At 36.8% G+C, this 16,127-nt stretch overlaps 1 protein-coding gene across 8 annotated transcripts in view; it reads right to left on the bottom strand.

Moving 5' to 3' along the window:
- pHCl-1 (pH-sensitive chloride channel 1) overlaps positions 1-16,127 on the bottom strand; it is a 1,475,408-nt gene that overhangs the window by 458,264 nt on the left and 1,001,017 nt on the right. For all 8 annotated transcript variants that reach the window (XR_011017610.1, XM_068225461.1, XM_068225460.1 and 5 more), the window contains one exon: positions 10,365-10,585. Coding sequence is in view for 7 of the 8 variants with exons in the window: in XM_068225461.1 (XP_068081562.1) it covers positions 10,365-10,585 (221 nt within the window). In the remaining variant the exon portion in view is untranslated. The remainder of the gene's footprint in view (positions 1-10,364; positions 10,586-16,127) is intronic.

Consider the following 16,127-nt stretch of genomic DNA (forward strand, 5'->3'; position numbering starts at 1 on the left):
TACGAGGTGTACAGATGCTTCCGTGGCCAGCGTACTCTCCGGATCTCTCACCAATCGAACACGTGTGGGATCTCATTGGACGCCGTTTGCAAACTCTGCCCCAGCCTCGTACGGACAACCAACTGTGGCAAATGGTTGACAGAGAATGGAGAACCATCCCTCAGGACACCATCCGCACTCTTATTGACTCTGTACCTCGACGTGTTTCTGCGTGCATCGCCGCTCGCGGTGGTCCTACATCGTACTGAGTCGATGCCGTGCGCACTGTGTAACCTGCATATCGGTTTGAAATAAACATCAATTATTCGTCCGTGCCGTCTCTGTTTTTCCCCCAACTTTCATCCCTTTTGAACCACTCCTTCTTGGTGTTGCATTTGCTCTGTCAGTCAGTGTATATATAAGTTTACAGCTCAAAAATATTAGTTAGTATGCTATAAAGTTGCTTTGTCTTGTTCTGACATGTTTTACAAACAAACACTGCCTATGAAATAAATTGTCATGACTGCATCTTTCCTTTTATGAAATAGTGAATATTGAAAACTGAAGTGGGTGATCAATGATGCACATATACTCTAAGTGAGAAGCTCCTGTGCATCAGCTTGTTTATCGCTCAGGGGAACCAAAATGATCTACGGGCAGCTACTGGTGCAACTGTCAGTGACCCAACAGTTTGGAACAAACTGCAAAAGACATGCTTAAGGTCATGAAGGCCTTATAAAGGTCTCCAATTACTGTAGTACCTTATCACAGGAGATATCTACTTAGATTTGTGAATGCACTGGCAGCTCTGACACAGGTGCAAAGTGGTGTTCACTGATGAATGATGCTTTCGCCTGATGCAGTGATGGCAGTGTGATGGACATCTGTGGGTGTATTGTTGCCATGGAGAGCAGTATACACAGGCAGCAGTCCAGGAAGTGCTGGGTGCTGAGTGCTGGGTCTGTCATGGTTTAGGATGGCATCATTTTTAATGGTCAAATGGACTTTGCAGTGATCAGACTCCAACTTAATGCTTCCAGGAAACTAGAGGATATTGTGCTTGATCACATTATGCCTATTGCAGTGGTTATGGTCCCTACTTTGTGGTGTAACAAGACAATGCAAGAGCACATACATCAGCCGCCACTAAGGCGCCCAGACTCAAACCATGGAATGGCCCGCTGTAAGTCCCGACCTCAGTCCCATCAACCAATTATGGGACAAGCTAGATCAACAAGTCCAATGGTATCCAAGAGTCCCTCAACACTTAAAGAACTTACAAATGCTATGGTCGAAGAACTGTGAAACATCCCCCTGACAGATGTGCGTTGACAGATCAGAAGCATGCCTCATAGATGTGTGGCAGTCATACACGCAAATGGAGGGTTCTGTCTTACTTTATATGACAGTTCCCTTTTGGTTGATAACATAGTGTTCGATTTCTGCTTGCCGCATCTAAGTGTACAATGCAACATAAACAAGCTATGTATTCCTGCTAGATGAAGGTTTGAACTATCTGATAACACATGATATATCACGGTACACCTAACATGTAGAACAGTACAAGTGTTCAAAATCTTGTCCTTGTAATTTTTTAGAGCAGTATAAACAGAAACAGGCATCTCCTTTTCACATTGGAGCTACTCGCAGGTAATGCAAAATGTGTCCAGAATTGACAGCATCCAAAAGTATGGGTACTGACTGATGAATAATAAAGCACACAGAGAAACAATTGTATCAAATGAAATATGCAGCTATACAGGGAAGTGTTATTTGGCCACTTTTGTTTATGCTATTTACCAATGACCTGCTGAATGAAATCCAAAGTAACTGCAGATTGGTTGTGGATAATTATACAGCATCTGTGCATATATACATTTTCATTAGTTTAGTTCCACATCTCTTTTCATTAAATCATTAAAAACTGAGTCTATCATAATCTAGGTCGTCTTCTACTCCTCTTACCTTCTACGGCCAAGTCCATTATTCTCCTAGGTAACCTATCCTTCTCCATTCACCACATGACACCACCACTGAAGCCAGTTTATATGGATAGCTTCATTCATAGAATACATTCCCACTTTAGCCTGTATTTCCTCATTCCAAATACCCTCCTGCCATTGCTCCCACCTGTTTATACCTGCATTCATTCTTGCTACTTTCATAACTCTTACTCTTACCTGCTGCAATCTTAGGACCATTTTACAATTACTTTATGATGACAACTTCAAACTTATGAATGGGATAACCTGAGTCCACCTAGCTTTCACTTCCATACAGTATAAAGTCAGTATGAACACCTGTGAATTAATATCTGACTGAATTATAATTATTAAACTATGCTAGGATATAGTGTAATTTTCTTAAGTTATATTCAGTGAATTCTGTGCAACTTCCAATGTAGCTGCATTGCAATAATTATGTTACAACACGTGTAATGTTATATTTTGTAAATTTCATGTGAATTTCTATGTGATTGCTTGTAACTATTATGTTATTTGTTTCCACCATGCATGTTTTTTGAACTTATACTTCACATTTTGAACTTTCTTTTTATTTTCCATATGAAACTGTTCCATTTGTACATTGTTTTCTTCACATCTTTTAATTGTAAATCACTTTATCCTGTTCCTCACAAGTTTTGTCACTATTATACATTAAGCTGACAAACAAAATTTGTCAAAAAAAATTGTAAAAATGCATTTGACCCCACGCCCATCCGACTATAGTCCCACCTCTACTGCGATTCCCCTTCCTCCTACTTAGCAACTCCACCCCGCTCCCCTCCCTCGACATCAGTCTGTCAGTTCCTCCCGGTACACCTACCATCAACTTGGCACGTGAGGCGAGTCTTCCATCCTTTAGCAATATCTTTTCCGGTATTTACGTAATTCTAACTCGTGTCTTATCCTTCTTATAGGTTCTGTCTTGGTTCAAGACCTTTCTAGATCAACCACTGTATTTACAACTTGCTTCATAAGATCTTTTCAAGCACTATTTCAACAAGAACCTCGGCTATTTTACAGTGTTCAAACCCATATTGCTTAATATGACATAAATAAACATACAAGGTGACAAGCCGATAAAAAAAAAAAAAAAAAAAAAAAAATCCAATAAATCACTTTGCTTGTCAATATCAACCTGCAGTGACATATAAACTTTATTTATTTATCTTGGTTATATTGGGCATTGTACTAAAATTCTTCTTCTGTTAAGTCCAATTTGAAGTCCTATTAGAATATTCTGCATTCTGTTGTGTATATACTCGTGAGGAACAACTTATGACTGAGTGTTTAATTCTAATTAATGTGTCAAACATAGTACAACGCCTCTTTAAAAATGAATCAGACTGTTCAACAGATTAACATATGACAGATCAAAAGCTGATCATTATATTTTACTGCAAAAAAAAAAAAAAAAAACTTTTTTAACATGTCATTCTTTTTAAATACACCACTATTGTGTTAATGACTATCAGCTATCACATGTAAATATTACTTTAGTTTTAATATGTATAATTTTATTATTATGATATTATTATAGGGTCACAATCAATGTATTTTATTGTCTTTGTATAATTTATCCTAGGCTGATGATGACATATAGTTTTGTCGAAACAGGTACCAAAAGTTCATAAACGTGATGATTTAACAGAAATGTAAACATTTTCATGGAATATATAGTATTGAAAAGGTGGATCTTATTACTTGCTTTGTTTATTGTGAATGGTAATGTAAAGAAATATGGGTATATTTAGAGTAACGTTCATTATAACAAATTTATGTATTTATTTGCAGCCAATGTATATGTATTATATTAATTTTGATGCTAATTAAATTGTATTGTACAATTCCTATATATGAGCCTTTGGCTTGTTGGCATTAATTAATAAAGTAAATAAAAGGTTTAATACGTTAAACATGGTGCCCGAGCATTGCTTGGGCTCTCTTATTTACAGCCATATCCAGTGCCCAAGCAACACCCAGGTTTGGTTTTGTTAACTATTAAATCATGTTGTTGTTTGGGTCATCAGTTCATAGACTGGTTTGATGCAGCTCTCTATGCTGCCCTATCCTGTGCTAACCATTTCATTTCTACATAACTACTACATCCTACATCTACTCTAATCTGTTTGTCATATTCATACGTTGGTCTACCCCTGTTGCTTTTACTGTCTTACTGCATTCACTTCCTCCCAAAATCTAACTGAATAAGTTCTGAGTGTCTTAACATTCTATCTCTTCTTCAGGTCAAATTTTGCCAAATCGTCGTCCTCTCACCAATTTGATTCAATATCTCTTCATTTGTAATTCGATCTACCCATCTCACCTTCAGAATTCTTATGTACCAAGTGAGTTGGCCATGTGGATAGGGTCACGCAGGCGTGAATTTACATTCTGGAGATAGTGGATTAAAGTCACCCCGTCGGCAGCCCTGAATATGGTTTTCCGTGGTTTTCCATTTTCAAAATGCAAAGGTTGTACCTTAATTAAGGCCAGAGCCACTATCTTCCAAATCCTAGCCTTTTTCCCATCCCTCCATCACCAAAAACCTTCATTTTGTTTGTTTGTTACAATTTGCTTTACGTTACACTGACACAGATAGGTCTTATGGCAACGATGGGATTGGAAAGGCCTAAGAGTGGGAAGGAAGCGGCCGTGGCCATAATTAAGGTACAGTCCCAGCATTTGCCTGGTGTAAAAATGGGAAACCACAGAAAACCCTTCAATGTTTTAGTGCAACGTTAAACAATTAGCATTCTTCCGTAAAACCACATTTCAAAAGCTCCTATTCTCTTTCTTTATGAGCTAGTTATCATCCATGTTTCACGTCCGTGCGATGCCATGCTCCAGATGAAAGTCTTAAAAACATCTTTCTAATTCCCATATCAATGTTCAAAGCGAGCGAATTTCTTTTCTGAAAAAAGCTCTTCCTTGCTTGTGTTAGTCTGCATTTTATGTCCTCTTTACTTCTGCCATCATTAGTTATTCTACTTCCCAAGTAACAATATTCATCTACTTCCTTAAAGACTAAATTTCCCAATCTAATATTTTGCAGGCCATTACCTTTTATTTATTTATTTATTTATTTTCATTTTGTATTCCTCCTCCAAGACTGTGTCCATACCATTCAGCAATTTCTCCAAATTTTCTGCAGACTCAGATAAAATAACAATATCATCAGCAAATCTCAGAGTTTTGATTTCCTCTCTTTGGATTGTGATTCCTTTCCCCAAATTCTTGTTTGACTTCCTTTACCACCTGTTCTATATAAACATTAAAAATAAAAGGGGACAAACTGCAGCCTTGCATCACTCCTTTCTGGATTGCTGTTTCTTTCCCATAGCCTTCGATTCTTATCACTGCAGACTGATGTTTGTACAGATTATAGATAAGTTTTTCTTGGTATCTGATCCTAATCACCTTCAGAATCTCAAACAGCTTGGTCCAATCCACATTATTGAATTTATTTTCTAGATCTACAAATGCCTTGTACATGAGCTCGTCTTTCTTCACCTGAGAACAGTCCCGATGAATTGCAATGACCCGCACAGTTATATTTCCATTAGCCCCACCACCATCAATGGTGGCACTGCAACTTCAATTTTATTATCTTTTAACTCTTATTTCTCTACACAATGCAGTAGTCACCAATCAGTTCGAACCTATGAGTTGCTGACGATATTTGTTTGCAGGTCATCACAACCCACTCTAGCCATTTCTGTATGCGTAAATTTTTCTTGGGTTATATCTGTAAGAACGTATTCTGTGAAAAGAAAATCCAACAGATAGTCTCTAACAGTGTTCTTTCATCTTATGAAAGTCAAAGCTATAAATGCATTAGTGGTCTATGCTTGGAATAACAAAGACAAGCATCTCACAAGGAGGCAGTTCCTGAAACAACTTGCCAAAGAACTAGTCCTTCCTTACATGAGGTCTTTTTGCAGCCTAGAAATCTTAGTCATAAACTAATATCAGAAATAATGCACAATCTGAAAGAATTGTATCCAATCCCTGAGAAACCTCAAACAGATGAGGATACCAACAAATGAAAGAGAAGAGCACTGTGCTCCAGAACTGGGATCAAAAGTTACCAAACCTGTACAATCTGCAAGAATTTTATGTGTGAAAACCATGGGAGACTGACCTGACCAGACAGTCTTGAAAGTGCCTCAACTAGTGTCTTAATGCAATAAGAAGCTTAATGAGTGTAAACTTGTCTATCATCTCCATTTTTTGTAAAAACATCACCTGGTTTTAAAGTTCATTAACTTCAGTTGATTTTCTCAGATTTCCAGTACAGCAAAAGTTCATGTGTGAAAAACATTGAAAATTTTAGTATGATGTCCATTTGAAAACAAGCTTAAAAATCGTCTACACTATCGTAGAAAACATTCCAGTGTAATCACGTGTTTTTTCAATTTCCGAGAAAAAATGGTGAATTTTTGAAACATGTGTAATTTTTGTAAAAATGTTTCAATAAAAAATGTATAACTGTATCATAAAGATTTAAATAAAGGTATGGGTATTTTCATAATGCAAAAACACTATTAATTGATATGCTAGAATAGAAGATGTTATATAAAGCAAATTAAATAACAATTAAAATTCACCAGAGGTTAATTTGCTCCTCTAAGATCAAATGTAAACCCAGGATTCATTTGTGTGTCCCTACATTTCTTCCGAAGTCAAACTGATCTTCTCCCAACTCAACTTTGACTTGTCTTTCCATTCTTCTGTAAATAATACGTGTTAAAATTTTGTAAGAGTGAGATATTAAACTAATCTATCTATACTAATATTATAAAGAGGAAAAATTTGTTTGTTTGTAACGAATAGGCTCAAAAACTACTGAACCGATTTTAAAAATTACTTCACCTATAGAAAGCTACATTGCCAGTGAGTAACATGGGCAGTATTTTATTTTCAAAACAATTCGAGGTTGGGGGCACGGGGGGGGGCGGGGAGAGATATAAAAATAATAGGCTGTTATAGGCAAAATATCGAATTTGTCGTATAAGGACGAGACAAAGCTCAATTTAATTCTCTTGACGCAAAGAACAAAACTTGGTAAGCCCTATGAGCCCGAAAACCATGTTTTAAGGCCCTAAAATCAACCGTTACGGAGATATTGGCACCACACTACCCCTGCTCTAGGAATCGGATAACGTAATGAACTGCCGTAACCATGGCAACGTCAGCTCCAGGTTTCTACAGCAGCGAAATTATCACAAAAACCTAACATGTTACAGACATGAAAATTGATATTCGGAATCCCCTTTATAAATAAAAGATCACAAATATTCATTTTCAGATAATCCACTTAAGGGGGGTGTGAAAAGAAGTGAGGAAGGAGTTGAATTATTAATATGAGGATATATATATATCTCAAAAAATGAAGATGTCACAGACTTTAAAATTGGTACTTGGAATCACCTTTAAACTGAACACACTCTTTTTGGAAAATCCGCTTAAGGGGATGAAAAGAATAAGAAAGCAGGTGAATTTTTAAAATGAGTACCTTTTTCTTCTATCGCTTTACCCACACCTGTGGGGTTTGCGGGAGCGAAATGTGTTGCAAATGTGGATTTGACCCTGTTTTACGACTGGATGCCCTTCCCGACAGTAACCGTGTGTGTAGAGATGTAATCTATACTTCTATACTAATATTATATAGAGGAAAAATTTGTATATTTGTTTGTAATGGATAGACTGAAAAACTACTGAACCGATTTTAAAAATTACTTCACCTATAGAAAGCTACATTGCCAGTGAGTAACATGGGCTGTATTTTATTTTCAAAACAATTCGATGGAGGGCGGGGTGGGGGGGTCAACGGGCAAGAGATAAAAGTATTAAAATAATAGGCTAAAGTAGGCGAAATCGAATTTGTCGTACAAGGACGAGACAAAGCTCAAAACCATGTTTTAAGGCCCTAAAACCAACTGTTATGGAGATATTGGAACCACACTACCCCTGCTCTAGGAATCGGATAAAGAAACGAACGGTCGTAACCATGGCAACGTTAGCTCCAGGATTCTACAGCAGTCAGATTATGCATGTACGTTTGGGCATAGCTGCCAACCAAACTTGATACACATATGACTTACTATCTGGAAGAAATAAACTGTTGTGTAAGACGCTCATAGCATTCCTTTGGGCGGGGATGGAAAGGGAGTGAAGTATAAAAGTAATAGCCACGGAGATCTCCGTAGTACAGCGATCAGCTTTTGCCGACGGACCTCCGTTTTTACGTACTAGGTTAGGTTTCAGCATTTTGTGGAGTCTGTTACCTATAGTTTAAGCTATTTTCTATCAAAACATGGAGTAGTAGGATCACTGATGTTATCAGTGCCGATATTTTGGTCCACTTTTACGATCAATGTAACCATGAAAACAACCTATATACTGTATACAATTATCAATGACTTGAAAAAAGTTCTCAACATTTATACTCAGATTCATTATAAGATGTGCGACATGACTGACAAGCCCTGAGATTACTGAGATTTTCGATAATTATAGTAGTTTTTATGCATCGCGTATTTCCTTGATCATTTGTAATAGTTACGAAATGTCGGATCAGACAAATACATTCAATAATATTCATATTTGTGGTACTATCTAGCGGAAGTATACTTACACTAAACCTGCAGATTGGTGAAGGGAACAGGTATATCTAGGTGGGAATGAAGGGGAAACGTGGTAGCAAAAGATCTTAGAGGTCGACGCTAATTAGGAACTAATATTTAGAGGCCCCCGTGAAGAAAAGAAGAAGAAAGTACACTATAATTCCAAACATGACAAATAATTTCTACGTACTTAAATAAATACACCAGTGATATAAATATCTAATGAAGTCAGTCACACCGATAGTATGAGTAACTAAAGCCAGTTTCTAATAACTCGTACGAAGAATGGATACTTCTGCTAGTATAATAATAATTTCATGTGGCTATTTCTAGCCAAGCGCAGACCCTCTGATGAGGGTGGGCGGCATCTGCCGTGTGTAGGTAACTGCGTGTTATTGTTGTGGAGGGTAGTGTTATGTGTGATGTGTGAGTTGCAAGGATGTTGGGGACACCACAAACACCCAGCCCCCGGGCCATTGGAATTAACCAATGAAGGTTCACGTGATGATGCTGTGCTGACAGGACTCTATTACCAAATTTATTGAACCATCTCATGTGTTGTTCAATATTTTAAGACAGATGAAACATGTTACGTTATTTTTTAAATGTTGTTTACATAATTAAATTTTAAAAAATATAAAAAAATTAGTATTGTAAAGGTGGAACATTTGACCATACCTTTTAAGTATACATACGACAATACAGGCTTTATAATGAAATTCATTTTATGCAATGTAAGTGGCTTGTCGTGACATACTTGCTTCCTTGCTTTCTGGGGATCTTTGCAGTTTCATACTTTTTTTTTTTCATTGCAACTGATCTTGATTTGATATCTTCCTTCCAGTATAAAATAAAGTCAAGTATTGAGTTAATATTTAAAAAAAATTGTCAGGTGTATGGAGACTTTAAAACATTGCTGAAACAATCTCCATAGCAACACTCTTTAGAGTCTATAGAGCTAGTTACCTGTTCTTGGACTTTCATATGACTGCCACTGCTATTTACCTTATTTTTCACTGTATCAGGATAGGGTATAGAACAAAAATTTGTGATAAGCCATACATTAAATAAAACCACTGTTCAAGGCTATACCAGAAGACATAATGTAGGCCTACTAAATACACTATATCTGACCAAAGACAGATTGCCTGTAAAAATGATTTCAATAAATAAAATCCAAAAAATACAACAAGTTTTATTCTTTAGGCTCCTTGTGTAGCACCCTGTCCTGGTGAAATTTTTGGACAACTTATAGCTAAGATCCTACTCGACCATTTCTTGAACCTGTAATACCAAAGGTATTTTAGATAAATCACATGAATGTCTACTCATGTATGTAAGTACTGCATATTTTTTTTCCTTTTTTGGTTTCCAAAGAGAGTTTTTGTTTTATTAATAATCTTACTTTTTTATTTTATTGATATTTCAAGAATAACCATTATTTCTTGCTATTTGATGAATTGTTTTCATTTCTTTGTTAAAACTTCCTTTAGTTAGTGGAGTGTTGAATGTCCTGTCAATTGTCATTTATCTTTACGTGAATGGCATGAGTCTCCGGACATTCCCGGCACTGAAAGCCGTACATTAAATAAAACCAATGTTCAACGCTATACCAGAAGACATAATATAGGCCTACTAAATACAGTATATCTGACCAAAGACAGATTGCCTGTAAAAATGATTTCAATAAATAAAATCCAAAAAAAATTGTAAGTAAAGCCTTCTTCCATGTACAAATCAAAATCATACTCACCGCATAAGATAATTGACAGTGCCATTGCGATAGATACGAAGTGCGAAGTGTACAGGAATTAGAGGATCTTTAAAGTCTCCGTGCATAATGAAGTAAGTGTCTGGTAACCAGACATCTTCATGATGATGGATTGCGTTGAGGAAATCGAAACTACTATGGTTTGAATATTGCAGGCGAGGATCGAACCACTGCTGTTGAAGGAGGAACTCCACTTCATATTTCTGTAGAGAAAACAAAACACATAAACCTGTAAAATATATCAGTTGAAAAAAATTAAGAGCATTTATATTTCACCTGTGTGCATACAAGGAAGTAGATGCAATGTATATATCTTTATCACATAGTTATTTTAAGTGTTAATTTATGTCATATTAGGATTATTTATAATAGGTCTTCATTGTGATGAATCATAATATGTAATATCAATTCAACAAGGGGGTGTTATGCGATAGTACATGTATCAGAGCCTGCACTGTATTTATCAATACACATCATATTTATTCTTACGTTTATTTGTGTATTAACTTAGTTGTATGGTAAAGTGTAGAAGGTGGGATGTTTCCATATTGGATCCTGTACATAATTTATTTTGTACAGTATGTGAGAAATACAGAGCTATTTCCAAGCTATTAATAACACTGGACACTTTATGAGTCATGTCTACGTCAACAAGTCAACCAGAAGGACGATGATCAAGCTAGCTGATCACATGGCTAGAGTTGCGTAGCTGTGAGCTTGCATTTAGGAGATGGTTTGAATGCCACCGTCGGCAGCTCTGAAGATGGTTTTCCATGGTTTCCCATTTTTACACCAGGCAAATGCTGGGCTGTATATTAATTAAGGCCATGATCACTACTTTCCCAATCCTAGCCCTTTACCATCCTTGCATTGCCAAAAAACTTCAATGTGTTAGTGCGACGTTAAACCACTAGTGAAAAAAAAAAAAAAAAAAAAAAAAAAAGGATGACAGTTGTATAGTAGCTATGGAGCCAAAAGTTCTATTACAAGGTGTGGCTTCAAGGGATTACTAGATTGGAGATTAAGAATGATAAATCTCTCTCTCTGAGAATACCAAGAGGAGTATGCCATGATGCGCTGAAGGGGGAAGGTGGAAGCAAATATAAGGTATGGTGGGATGTAGTCCAGTATTCTGTTACTGATTAAGAGTCACTAGTCAGCGAATGTCATCATTGTCCTGTCGTTAGTTCATGGTAGCCTAGTGGTGTCTATTTCATCGCATATCTTGAAGTAGATCACGTGCATTCTTTCAGATCTTTCTAAAGCAGGCTTACATAAGTAGAAAATATGTTACCTATGCATAGCAATAACTAGGAATGTGATCAAGGGTAAAATTGCTTGAGGGCCGATAACCTAGATGTTAGGCCCCTTTAAACACCAAGCATCAAAATTGTTGACAACCTACAGCACAGTTCCAAGGTACAGATAAGCAGCATGTGTTCGATCAAGTGAAAGTATAATAAACCAGGTGATAAAATCTGTGAATGTAAAAAGGTACGGTCCAGTATTAAGTGAATGAATTTAATCAGTATACCATGTGCTGATGGTGAAATTCTGAATCTTGTGTTTAATAATAATAATAATAATAATAATAATAATAATAATAATAATAATAATAATGGAATGGCATATGGCTTTTAGTGCCGGAAGATCCAAGAACGGGTTCGGCTCGCCAGGTGCAGGTCTTTTGATTTGACTCCCATAGGCAACCTGCGCGTTGTGATGAGGATGAAATGATGATGAAGACAACACATACAACCAGCCTCCGTGCCAGGGAAATTAACCAATGATGGTTAAAATTCCCGACCCTGCCGGGAATCGAACCCGGGACCCCTGTGACCAAAGGCCAGCACGCTAACCATTGTGCCATGAAGCCGGACATAATAATAATAATAATAATAATAATAATAATAATAATAATAATAATAATAATAATAATAACAATAACAATAACAATAACAATAACAATAATAATAATAATAATAATAATAATAATAATAATAATAATAATAATAATAATAATAATACAGAATTTCGCACAATGTGCATGGAATGAATAATTTTCACAGAACTTTCTTAGAGAGGAACCGCGTCAATTACACCACAATACGTGATATCTGTCATATGGCCATTCGCATAGTTCACACAGACACTGTATATCCGGGACGTGGAACTTCTTCATGCTACACTCCATGACTTGTGTTTAAACACCATATATTTATATTATCAATCGTCACTGGTCTTGTTAAAAATGGTAGTTCATTTCTTGCTGCATTTCCCAAATGCTATTGTTACAGGACCATTTTGTTGTATATAGGGACGAACATTTGTTAATGTTTATTGAGTGTGTTGTTTTATATTTATCATGTGTAGATGAAACACTCATGCACGGATTATGGTTATATCAAAATACAGATAATTTAATTTTAAATTACTGTAGCGTGAAGAAGTTATTGAAGAACCTAGGTGCAATTCCCATCCGTTTAATCGTTTTCAGTGGGTCAGGTGAGGCAAGGCCCATAGTGGACAAAGCAGTACACAGCAACATGTACATGCCCTGGGAGGAAGGAGAAAATAATCATGCTCAATTTAAATTTTAGGGATCTATTTAAGTGAACTCTGGTGCACAAATTACAGACATTTCAGTTAATTATTTTATCTATTTACTTATTCATTTCAAGCTCAGGCAAAGTAAAATCAGCAAAATTACAACTGACGTCCAATGTGTGGCGAGTATATTTTATGTTAGCTTATAGTAAAGTTACAAATGATACCCAAGCATGGGCAAGTATTACAGTAACAATAAGTAATATCACAAATATATTTTTATGCAATCACACAATAACATTGTAGCTGGCACACCATATATTTTCCAAGTTCATGGAAAGGTACGTTCTTTAAAAAAAAAAAAAAAAAAATCCATGAAGAAGTGAGGCAAGGATGCAGTTTGTCCTCCCTTCTTTTCAACATTCACTTAGAACAATCAGTAATGAAAATCGAAGAGGAATTTGGAAAAGGAATCGTAGTCAAGGAGAGAAATATCACAGTTCTGAAATTTGCTTATAATACTGTATGTGTGTATGCTGAAGATCTAGAAAAATTGCTGAATGACATAATAGACACAATCTTGGAGTACAGTACAAGATTAAAATATATAAATCCAAATTAAAAGATACAGAACTAGGCTGAGTGGCTCAGATGGTTGAGCTGGCCTTTTGACCCCAACTTGGCAGGTTTGATCCTGCCTCAGTCCAGTGGTATTTGAAGGTGCTCAAATACGTCAGCCTTGTGTCAGTAGATTCACTGGCACAGAAAAGAACTCCTGCGGGATCAAATTCCGGCACCTCAGCGCCTCCAAAAATTGTAAAAGTAGTTAGTGGGACGTACAGCAAGTAACATTATTATTATTAAAACATACAGAATACAGTCAAATTAAAACAAGTGATGTAGGAATGTTCTTTGAGAAGAAAAGAGAAAAGCAATTGTTGTTTTTCTTTATATTGAGAAGACATTTAATCATACTCCATATATGTGAGAAATTCTGAGACAGAAAGAAGTGCCAGAGGATATTATTATCCATATCAAACATCTCTACAACAGGGCAGTTGTTTATCCCTACTCCTCCTCATCAGTGTGATGGATGAGGTAATAAAGACTGTTAAAAAGGAAGATAAGATGACAAGCAGCATCACAATTCTACCACTCTGTTCATCACCTCCTGTGGGATGATTCCTTTACCCTGACCTCCAAGATTCCATTGTAACATAAAAATGTACAATAATGTGTATTATGGTAAATCCGTTGAGGGTCAGTTTTCTAAACAAAGGATTATATGAATATCTTATCTAGTACCAATCTTGACCTACAGACTTAAAGCAGCATCAGAGAATGGCAGAATACAAGCAATGGAAATTAAGTTCCTATAATCTTGCTTACAGAAAACCAGAGGAGAGAAAGAACGAAAGGAGGAAATTTGCCAATAGATTAGATTGGGAAGCAGCTTGTTTGACACTTTAGAACTGGGTGGAGTGAAGTGGTATAATTATATGAAAAAAATGGCCATAAATAGGATTCTGAGAATGTATTCTGATCAGAATGGTCCCAGGCAAAAGACCATAAGAAAAGGCCTAGGGACATTTGGGAAAAACAAATCTGAAGAGACCTAGAAAACAGAGATACAGGATGGCAACAAAATCTGGAATAGCAAATATGGTCGAATCAAAGTAATTGGATGAGGCTCATTTACTCCCATATCTGGCTTGTTAGCATAGAAATATGGTGGTGGTGATGATGATGTAGAAAATATTATATTAAGAAAATCCAAAAGGAGGTAGAATAATATTTTTATTTGTATTGGAAAGGAACAAGCAAGTGCCAAATCAAGTTGTATAAAGATAAGATCATGAAAAGGAACATATAATATGATCAACATAAAGGTAGAAAGAGGGAACAATAGAAAGAGAAGACAAGGACAAACATAAAAACACAAAAGGATAAGGATTCAAGTGCTGACAGCACTAGGTGAAGATGTAGACGTCTATGGAAAACTGTTAGCCCCTAAAATTCTTTGCGCATTTCCTGACGATCTTTGTTGCCAATGGCTACTTAACGCTAAGAGGTTGGAAATACCAGAAAGCAGTATCTCGTGTCTAATGAAGATTTTGAACAAAGAGGTGGAGTGTGCCTTGACTACGCAGAAGATAGGCTGCGACTGGCCATTTTCGACTACTTATACTCCGACGGCAGCTGCTCTCCATGTTAATACCAGACCTAACAAGCCGAAGAGAAAGAATATCAAACAAGTCACAGAACCGTATTGCATTTTCTGTGAGAATTGAGGTCACAGGGGTCAAGATTGCCAAAAATTAACGAACAACCTGGAGAGAACTGAAAACTGAAGAAAGCAAACAGATGCTTCCTTTCTCTTAGACGAGGCCATCACTCTAAAGACTGTGCGAAGAAGAATAAGGTGTCAAGCTCCAAATAATGCAATGTCAATTTGTGCAGGAGACCAGAGAGAAGCTGTAGCAGTGGGCAAAATCGATGTAAACACGCCCCCAAACTTCACGTATCTTCAAACTGCTCGGGTTTGGATTACTGGCCCGACTGGACTGACCAAACTTACATGGTGTATTTCAGATGCTGAAAGTCAATCCAGTTTTATCAGAACAAGCCTTATGGATCAGCTCAAGCTTACTGTTGTCGAAAAAAGGAAACTGTCTGTTATCGCATTTGAGTGTGATCAACACACGGCTACAACACACAGGGTTGCCCAGTTTAACATCAGTGGCGTGTAGTCGAAAACGAATATAATGATAATAGGTTTCGAGAGCAAAAACAAGTATTCCCCGCATCCTGCCGTTCCACACGATGTCTATTCCTTATCATGCGCCCGAACATTGCAATTAGCAGACTCCAAGGACAATGAAAGCAACATCCCTACTGAACTTCTCATAGGTTGTGATCGCTACTGGAACGTGATCCGAGATGGCCAACCAATATGCCTTTCTGAGTCCATAGTACTTCTCCCATCTAACTTGGGTTGGGTTCTTAGCGGAAACAAGTCAGGAATCACAATCCATCATGTCGCTATAAATCATGTTCACACAATTCTTAAGCCTAAAGACGACAGCATGCGACAATTCTGGGATTTAGAGACCATGGGAATAAGAGAGCAAAAAGGTAGAACACTTTCTAGGAAACACGCTACCATTCTTGAACAGTTTCATGATTCGTTTCATATGA

The sequence above is a fragment of the Anabrus simplex genome, chromosome 1 (genome assembly GCF_040414725.1).
Source record: "Anabrus simplex isolate iqAnaSimp1 chromosome 1, ASM4041472v1, whole genome shotgun sequence".
Taxonomy (NCBI): Eukaryota; Metazoa; Arthropoda; class Insecta; order Orthoptera; family Tettigoniidae; genus Anabrus; species Anabrus simplex.